General features: G+C 40.9%; 1 protein-coding gene across 2 annotated transcripts; it reads right to left on the bottom strand.

The window, feature by feature from the left end:
- LOC117403398 (transcription factor Sox-7-like) lies at positions 1 to 9,188 on the bottom strand. 2 transcript variants are annotated; one of them, XM_034005515.3, is made up of 3 exons: positions 9,057 to 9,187; positions 8,585 to 8,830; positions 1 to 1,438 (listed from the first exon to the last, which is right to left on the bottom strand). In XM_034005515.3, the coding sequence occupies exons 2-3, from the start codon at positions 8,814 to 8,816 to the stop codon at positions 588 to 590; spliced, it is 1,083 nt and encodes a 360-aa protein (XP_033861406.2). In that variant the 5' UTR covers positions 8,817 to 8,830; positions 9,057 to 9,187; the 3' UTR covers positions 1 to 587. The 2 variants fall into 2 exon arrangements, with proteins under 2 accessions (XP_033861406.2, XP_034777047.2); XM_034921156.2 differs by having other exon boundaries at positions 8,585 to 9,188.
- Positions 9,189 to 10,113: the final 925 nt, after the last annotated feature.

Genomic DNA, 10,113 nt, shown 5'->3' with positions numbered 1-10,113 from the left:
TGTGTATAAAAGTTTATATTTTATTTAAATTAAATCAATTTCTCAAGCCTAAATTAACAATTTTTTTTTTTAAAGAGTAAATATTTAGAAAGCCCAGTAACAAAAGGCTATCAAAACAATACAAAGTGTTTTCTTCATATTATGCCAAAATGAATGCAGCATGGACATGTTCTTACATTCAGTAGGATTTACTTGACATGTCATTCAAAGAAAAAGAGAGGAAGTCAGTCACGTAATACAGACACAAGCCCAAACTCCAAGGAAAACAACAACAGCAATAGCAATTAAAGTAAATTCAAGACAACCAAAATGCAATTGTTATGTAAACACATTAAATAGCTTTTATACAGGCAACAATGACAGTCAACACAAACCAGTTCCATAAACTTGTTTAGTACAGTGGAGATCTTATTACCAACACGAATATAAAATAAATGATTCACTTTATTGTATTTTGTCCGTGCAACCCTGAGATGCCCATTCACTACTTTAAGTCTCTTATAGCACTCACTTTCTCTGCCTGTGGCAGAAATACTGAGCCGTTCCGATGGATCCAAATGTTTCTGTCTTAGTAGTCCTTGTATGGTTTATGAGATACCGTAGTTGTTGTAGTAAGCTGCTGTAGCATCAGCCAGCACGGAGATGAGACTGGTTTCTGAAGAACTGTTGGTACAAGCTGCTGGAGTGACCTGGATGTGTCCAGTGATGGTCATCCCATTGTGATCTGGGTGGCCTGTGGAGTTTAAATACTGGTCAAACTCATTCCTGTCCATCTCTCCTAAGAGATCTGCTTGGCTGATCTGATTCAAGGTCTCCAGATTTTGGTGCTCTGGAGGTGGGGACAGTTGGCTCAGGTGGCTTTGGATGTGGTGGTGCATGGAGTTATAAGGTGGGCTGTAGTAAGAGAGTGGGGGTGAGCAGCTGGAAGCAGAGGCAATCATGGTAGACCCTGCTTGAGACATGGGCATTTGACCCAGGTGACCACCACACTGGTTGTTGCTTTGGATGTATTCGGGATGGTAGGTATGTCTGTTCCCATGGGGACAAGCTTCTTCGGGGCAGGAAGAGGAGTAGAAGGACGGGTCATGGTCTATATGATCCAATGGTGACATCTCAGGTGGGGTGGGCAGCCCATATGGGTAAATACCAGAGCTGCTGTTAGAGCCTGGAGGCTCCCTAAAACTTCTGATGATGGGGAGACTTGGACTGCAGGAGTAGCCATTTTCCTCCTCCTTGTCCAGGATGGAGTTCTGATCTGGAGAAAGGTTGTTAAGCAGGAAACTGGGGTCGACTCGCTTGCAGATACCCTTAAGCTGCTTCTTCCTCCGTGGCCTGTACTTGTAGTTGGGGTAGTCCTGCATGTGCTGCACCCTCAGCCTTTCAGCTTCCTCCACGTATGGTCTCTTTTGGAAAGGGGTCAGAGCTTTCCAAGACTTGCCTGAAAACAAAACAAAAGATTATCAGCAATGATAATCTCTCTGGCAGTAAATAAAAATGAAAGTCTGTTTCACTGTTCTGATTTACCCTCATGCAAAATTTTAAAAGAATATTGTTTAGGTGTTATTTATGTTTGTTATGCACTAAAGTTTAAACTTTCCTCCCAAAAATGTAAATATATATTAAGAAATGAATTAACCTTTTTTTTTTTTTTTTTGCAGACAAACGTATACATATAAAACCAAATCGGACAAGCAGGGCTTCAGATAAGATACTTGCATGTGATTACAAGTTTGATAAAATTTGTAAACTAACAAATGGTTTCATAGACCCTTTTTAGCACTAGTCTTGTAAATATGTTTGGATCAGCAAAAAACAAAGTAAGAATAGACATAACTGTTCAATAAGCTGCACAATTTTTCACCAACTGAATTTACTGTGACATGTGGACTAGTGGCAATTAAAAAGTTAAAACTAAACTGTTAATCTTACATTCTTTGTTTTGTAAACAGTTTGCATTAACTTTTTATGTTGGGAAAACACATGTGCAGTAAAAAAAACAATTCAAATTGTGCAAGGTCAGCATAATTGTGTGTGGCTCACATACAGTTTCCCAAGGTTTGTGTGTCTTTGCCAACACATTGGTTATCACATAATGACTGTGTTGTTTAAACCCAAATCTGAAAACAAAATGTAATTATATTCAATTTCATTACATTGTAGACAATCAGTTATTGTAGAACAGGACTGCACTGCTGAATTAAAAACTCTAGGGGCTACTAAAACTAAACTGAACCGTCATTTGTATTGAGGGCAGTTGGCACCAAGAAGAGGATAACGCTGATTTAGTTTCAATTAGTCCTTAAATGGGACAAGCTGTCTGCCTGCTGGAGCACGATTAACAGGGCAGACTGGCAAAACTCCCAATTACAAATGAAACTATTAGAGCTTTAAAAACCACCTAACATTCATATACAGTAAGTATCAATTTCCTTTTGTCAATTAATAAGCTTAGCCTTATTAACAAAACTGCTATGACAGAAAGAAGCTTCCCTTATCAACAGCAGCTGGTGGAATGTCCCCATTCTCAGGGCCGGTGTAGTTTAACACGACCATCACAGATGTAATAGATGTGTTGGGAGATCAAATAGTGAACATTAAGATTACCGGTGTATTATTATTATTATTATTATTATTTTGAATTCTGTTGTTTCTACAAACATGCCAAGTATTTAATAAACTTCTTATTTTTATGCAATTTAAAATGTATACAATATTAAATTGATAAAAAAAAATAAAAAAATAAAAATAGTAGTTCTACAAGTCAGGATAGGTATAGACCATATAACACACACACATAGAAACTGTAGGGGAGACCGGGGGCAATTGTAACACTGGACGGTTGTAACACCTCGAATTTCTCCAATGAGAAGCAAGCTAGAGTGCCTTCACTCACTTGGCTCATGCTCAGCTCAAGTCTCTGTCTGCCTGTGGAAGAGGAGTTGTCTGTGCCAAATGTTTACATTCAGCAGCTGCGTGACGTTTTTAGTGTGTGCGTCACCAGTAATTTAGAATGTTGAGAGCTGCGACAGAGTTCAACAAAAGTGTTCTTGTTCTTGAATACCTGTTCCCTTTCAATTCGAAGACAACCACCAACATGATTATGGGTTATCACTGCCCACTGGGTAGGTAATACTGAGCTCTTTATACCACAGCTGCCGATAGGCCCCTTCCTGGGATGATGCACTCGGTCCTGCCCACCGAGGGATTAAAACAGTCATCCTGAGGAAGCCATTTGTCTTTTTCCTTTACAAGACGGTACGGTAAGACCTCTATGTCTAGCTGAGCGTGCTGATAAAAAGAGCTTCTGAGTCGAGTTGTATCTCCTTTGCATTCGTGCTGAAAGCCGGCTTACAGCTTTCCTGGAATCACCGACTATCGAGTCTCTTCTTCTGTCTTTCAGCAGCCTCCTCGCATGCATTGTAGGCTGCTTTGTCTTTTACTGTCTGTCGTGTGTGAGCAACTGCCTGTGCAGTCACCCCGTGATTGATTGTCTATTTCTTTCTTGGGAGAATACAGTTCCTCCACGGAGCTAGGCCTTGTCGCATCCCTGCTGTCGAGTGATTCCCCCAGCTGCTGTCTGGCAGCTGAAGTGGGCCTTGTTGTTTGGCTGCCGCTGCACATCCCCTGTCTCTGTACTAGACCACACGGCCCTGTTTTCAAGGTTGTGCTGTGGATTAGCTGCAGCACGGTTGTTACTACAGGCATCCAGACGTGCATTCCTCCACCGGGCTCTGCTGCTTTATTCTGCTGTAGAGTAGACCTGGCCGGCTGTGTAGGCCGTCCACCACGGTGAGTCGGGCCATGTAAATAAACGGTGTGTTCTCCCCCTTCTGTTTCTGCCGTGTTTTTGCTGTCTGCCTTCAAGTCGCCCGCCGCGGCTTCAGCCCTTGTGTCTCCCTGGTGTATGCTACGCGCTGACCAGGTGTGTGACCACGCGGTTAGGGTAGGCACCGTTGCATAGCTGCCCCCCGGTGCTTCAGTACCTCGGTGCACGCATAGCCCTTGGTACTTCGGTATCTCGGTGTGCATCGTGCTCATTGCACACAGCACACGGTGCTTGGTGCCGACTGCTATAGCGCTAGTGCATGGACACATGTTGCCGCACGGTACACGGTGCACGCAGTGCCCTCAGTACTCAGTGCGCATGGTGCACACGGTGCACATGGTGTTCGGTGCCCTCCACTACAGTGCTAGTGCATGTACGGACGGCACCGCACGATACAATCGGTGCTTGAGTGCACATTGCAACCAGTGCAAGTGGTGTTTGGTGCACAGCCAATGCAGAACACCGAACTGATGTCGGTCAAGTCGGGGTTCCACCCCTGTACGGCCTGCACGGCAAAGTTCCCACATTAGGATAAGCATACCCTCTGTGTGTGGTGCTTGGGAGTCCAACATGCCACCTTGGCCCTCGAGAGAGAGGTGGCCTGCAGTATCTGTGCGGCTTTTCAGCCCCGTGTAAGGGAGAACAGGTTGGAGAAGGCCACGAGGGAGAGTTCAGCATCCTTGGTGGCTGGACCATCGGCGGCTCTCAGAGCCCCAGAACCCCTCCTTCATGAACTATCCCAGGACCCCCTGCTGGACATCCCCGATGCGCAGCCCCCGTAGTCGCTCCCAATCCCCGCAGGCGAGAAGGGTGAAGCGTTCGAAGCAGGCGAGGGACATTATAGACCTGAAAGCCCAGATGGTCCAAGTCCTGGAGCTTTTGTCGAAACAGGCAGCTGCGGCTCCTGCTGCAGTCCCAGCTCCTATACAGCCCCAATTGCCATACCCTCCCTCCCCCAGAGGACATCAGGGTGGATGGGAAGAGGCGTCCCAGCTGGCACAAGAGGACGTGCTTTCCATAGTGACCTCCGGGGATGGGGCCTCCTTCTCCTCTGACATGCAGGTAGTAGGGGAGCCCGAACCCCCTGCCGAGGAAGAACCTAGTTTTGAGGTAGCCTCGGAAGCCAGCGGTCCTGCGCTGTCGAACTCGGCACTGATGGGACATGCTGCAGCCTTCCTGCAGGTCCCTGGACGCCAGCTGCAGAAGGCAGAGGAGTCCGCGGATCCTGGTCGGACCGCTGAACATCCCTGCATATAAACATGCTGGAGCTGCAGGCGGTCTCCCTTGCTCTCTGCCATTTCCTCCCAGTGCTAAGAGGTACGCATGTGTTGGTCCGGATGGACAACACAACAGTGGTGGTGTATGGCAACCACCAGGGAGGCTTACTGTCCCCGGGGTCGCATTGCATTGCATTCAGGGTTTTGATGTGGGCTCAAATACAACAATTACATTCAATACTGGATTTGTGTCTTACTTAAAGAAGAACTGCATACATTAGAGGGATGTATTAAAATGGAATGCGTGTTTGGGCAGATGTAGGATTCAGATTCGGTTCACTGAATCCTAAGTATTCTGCCGAATCTGAACTAGATATTCGGGCCAAATCCGAAACCGAATCCTGGATTCAGTGCATCCCTAGTTACAATTGACTCCATACACCATTACTTGAACTATATTTGGGCACATGAATCTTGCACTGAAGAAAACAAAATGTTCATATATCACAATTGTGACTCAGAGTGACATATTCTTGCTTGATAAGGCTCATAATTTTAGGGATGTTAAAGTTTTAAAAATCGGACAACAAAAAAAATTGCCTTATGTGAACATTTTTATTTTTCAATAAAGATATTCTGTTTTTGAGTTAATAAAAACAAACATATTTGCTTCATGTGAAAATTGATCTTATTTATTATTAATTATTCTTCACAGAATGTTACATCTGACCCCATCCCCGTTACAACTGACCCTGGCCATGGGGTCAATTGTAACATTGGACACCTTATATTTCAAGTCCTCTTGCCATATGTATATCAGCTCGTAAAACAGGATAACTATGGGGATTGGTAGAGGACAGATGTAAGTTGTTTGTATCAAAGGCTGGTCAAACTAACCACCTGATACGCATTCCAGCGTCAGTGACACACTGTCGCTGGAGGTGAAAAGCGCTCAGTGCCTACTGACGCTAGTGTTTTCCCACAAGTCTTTTCAACGTCCAGTCCCTGCCTATTGGCTGAGCGTCGCAGAGCAAGCAGGGGCGGCGCATTCAAATTTCAAACTGTACAGACAGGCACGGAGCATTTCGCTTATTTTTTTTAAGCTACTGACTGTCTCTGTTGAACCGAATACTGTTTTGTTTTTAGCCGTATTTTTATTTTCATCGGCAGACGCGCTCTGGATGCAAGCACAGTGCTGACATGTCATTTCCTAAAATTATATTAAGCGAGGTTTCGGGTAAATATATAAAGAAAAAATGGAGTGTGTATTTGAGCACTAGTACAACACGACCATGTACGGAATTAAAATGAATGGACTATAGAATAGTCTTTTTTTGTAACAATTTAATTGGTTTAAAAGCAAACAAGATTATCCATAAACTAATGTTAACAGAAAATACATATAAAAAGAGAATTTGGACAAAAACTGCCGGGAAGCACTGTCGCTGCTGATTGCTTGTTTCTACGAGTCTCGTCTTCCAGAATATCACTTACAATGTGCGCCATCAAAAATAAAAATAGTTTCTAAAGAAGATGATTTCAGCAAACTAAAACACCACAGGAACAATTGTCATGTGACACTTTCTATATTGGCTTGCTAACTTGCAATTGGCTGCTGGTCCGCGGCGGTGCAGCACTGAGCGCTGGTTTAACATGTTACAGGTGTTATACACCAGCGCCAGTAGGCACTGAGCGCTTTTCACCTCCAGCGACAGTGTGTCACTGACGCATGCGTATCGGGTGCACTAGCTCAAATCATCTGCGCCTAGGAGAGAAAGGTTAAAAATGATACAACTGTCCCTGGTCTCTCCTATATAAATATATATTTTTTCATTATAACATGGATCAATAAATATATTTAGTTGAAAAAATATATTTTAAAATGGTGTCCTTCAATTTGTTTAATTAAGCTTTTCAAAACATATTGGTCTACATTCAAAAATGTGAAATAGGATTTATGCGTACAAGGCTTTAAGGAATCATACATGGCTTTCAAAACAAGCAATACAAATGTACTGTTTTGTCACTTTTTTTGATACTTTTATTGTTTATTGCATTTTGCGATCTGTGTGTAATTTTTAAAACAGCACCCATTTCCACATATTCCTTTGTGAAAAATCCTAAACCAAAACGAGGAACATGTAGCTAACAAAAAATAAATCACACTTATCAATAATAATAATAATAATAATAATAATAATAATAATCATCATCATCATCATCTGATCAGACGACTAGACATTCCTGTGTTTGGCCAGCAGCTTGCGGGCGCATCAGTAGCTTTGTATTGCGCAAAGCCACAATAAAAACGAACAAATCATTTTTTGCTGGTCCAGCAGCAAAACGGATCAGCAGGTGCTGTGAAACAAGTTAGTTGAGCTTCCTTTAACGGTTTAACGTGGTCAAAAGCCCTATAAGTTTCAAAACGTAATCTTAAGAACATATCCTGTGTTTTACACGCTTGCAGCCTACGGACTTTATTACTTACACTGGACAATCATGTCAACATGTTCCTCATTTTGGTATACCCATCTCCTATTAAAATGAACACTACAAACCACCAAATTAGACTTTTACGCAGCATGTGGAGTAGTGGTTAGGGATCTGTACTCTTGACTGGAGGGTCGTGGGTTCAATTCCAGGTGGGGGACACTGCTGACGTAGCCTTGAGCAAGGTACTTTACCTAGATTGCTCCAGTAAAAACCCAACTATATAAATGGGTAATTGTACGTAAAAATAATGTGATATCTTGTAACAATTGTAAGTCGCCCTGGATAAGGGCGTCTGCTAAGAAATAAATAATAATAATAATAATAATAATAATAATAATAATGTAAGATAGGCTAACATCAAACGGATAGTTTTGCATATAGTGTAGAGATTTATACGTTAAGTTTCCACATGTGTTGTGAATTGTAGCCGTATCACTATCCGTAGACAAAGAGAAGGAGAGGTAATACCGTTTATTGGGCTAACTAAACAAAAATGAATCATAAGCTTTCAAGACCTCAAAGGTCTCTTCTTTAGGTGAAAGTAGAAAAGAAAAAAGAAAACTACATTTGTTCTGATAATTGTCACCCCCTTCTTTGGTAATCTTTCAAATGGGCTACTGTAACACATCTAATTAATTAATTAATTTAAGCTATGTTCTCTAATTATTTACATAATTGATTTCAACTGTCAAGTCTACTTTGGATGATGTGATAAAGTTATCTGTCCTCGTCTATTGTCCCCCTCCGCTCATAACTGCAGTTCAGGAAGGTGAAATAGTTCTCAAAACTAATTTCTGTGTAATTTCTATTAAAAAAACACAGTATTAAATAAAGCTACCAAATTACCAAAATTCAAACATGTTTTTTTGTTTTTGTAAGATTATTGGTAATTTCGTGCTTATATAGGTAAATTTAAGTACACACGCGTAACTGATTAAATAATTGTCATACAAGTGGGCTTTACTTGTATTTTAAAATGTTCCTTATATTTTGTAAAATTGCATGTCTGACAAACATCGCGGTACTATTATATAGATGACAACCTTACCCAACATTTTGCTGAGTTCAGCATTATGAAGGTCTGGATTCTGGATTGCCAGTCTTTTCCTCTCATCTTTAGCCCAAACCATAAACGCGTTCATGGGTCTCCTGATGCGGAGTTCCGAACCCTTGTCCTCCGGGGATCTTTGAGAGGCGCGTCCGTCTGAAAGGTCCTCTTCTCCGGGCGAGTGCTCACAACTCTCCGGCCACGAGGAGCAGGCACTAATCAGAGCAGACATCTGTGCGCGCCCTGCTGTGGAAGTAAATTTAAGTTTTGATTTTTACTTTATTCTTTCCGGGACTTTTAGGAATTTGCTTTGGTTTATTTGCTCTGTCTTAATTTGTCCACTATCATTTTTTTTAAAAAAAACTTATTTTTTCACCGATTATTTTTTAAAGATGAAAAACGTGTTCTTAAAGAACATTTCACTTTTAAAAGTGATTTTAAATAGTGTGTTGTCTTCTTTCCTGCCTCTTACTTTCTCAAACAATCTCGTATTCGTCTCTTATGCTCGCTGCTTTGCAGGTGATATTTTAAGATGATTCTTCAGCAGACTCGACAATTGCGTGCAGTTGTGCGCTCCTTAAAGCCTGATTCTGAGTTTGAGAAGCCTCTCCTCTATTTATGGTGCGGGTTTTTCCAGTACCCTCAGGGCTTACAGCTCCTCCTATAATTTGCAACTCAACCTGAGCTACAAAACAAATATATAAACTGTGTATTTTAACACCGGAATAAGCGTTCATTTATAACAATGTCAAGAAAAAGACATTGCGGCGTTGGTTAAAAACATTGCACTACTCAACTATCACTTACTTTTTCCTGTCAGTAATATATAAACAATTAATTCAATATAAAATATATTTTAGATGTACTTCAAATAGAGTGTTTTTATTTGGTCAAATAAGATATAAATGGCAACTGTACTGTAAATGATTTACAATACTTGATATGTTTTTGGATATATTTAAGATATATGGACCAAAACATATATTTCAGAGATGTAACTGTGGTTATTTAATAGGCATCACAACTATATGTATTTCTAATATGTAAGACAGCAGTATTTTTCAGTATAGGGGCCTATTTATCTTTCCATATATTGAACCGTTACGAAAAGTGTTTTGATATCCAAAAAGAGTTATATTTGTATAGTCAGTCAAAGTAATTCAGAAGCACTTGACATGTTTTCTTGCTAATCTTTTAACATGCATGCACTTAGTTTGTGATTTGGTGAATGATAATTACACTATTAGTAGTCGCAGTCGTAGTAATGAGGTATAAACTACTGTTGTAGTATTCATTATTATACAATCAACCTTTTAACTTTATTGATGGCTAACATTTTTTTCTCATAATGTTCCTCTAATGTACGACTTAATTTACCTTTTATGATCACATATTAGTTAGCGCATAAATAACTGTGGTCCATAAATCAAGGTTTATTCCTGTAATAACATAGACATCTTAATTACACACAATTAAATCCAACTCCATAAGGCCACGCAAACTTTTCTAAAAATTAAAATAAAAAAATC

Source organism: Acipenser ruthenus, chromosome 5 (genome assembly GCF_902713425.1).
Source record: "Acipenser ruthenus chromosome 5, fAciRut3.2 maternal haplotype, whole genome shotgun sequence".
Taxonomy (NCBI): domain Eukaryota; kingdom Metazoa; phylum Chordata; class Actinopteri; order Acipenseriformes; family Acipenseridae; genus Acipenser; species Acipenser ruthenus.
This window is presented reverse-complemented; position numbering and strand designations above follow the sequence as displayed.

Excerpts from the sequence above, each read along its gene's own strand:
- LOC117403398 (XM_034921156.2), bottom strand. The coding sequence starts at position 8,816 with ATGTCTGCTCTGATTAGTGCCTGCTCCTCGTGGCCGGAGAGTTGTGAG. Across the intron at positions 1,439-8,584 it reads TGAACTCAGCAAAATGTTGG|GCAAGTCTTGGAAAGCTCTG; the intron begins GTAAGGTTGTCA and ends TTTTGTTTTCAG.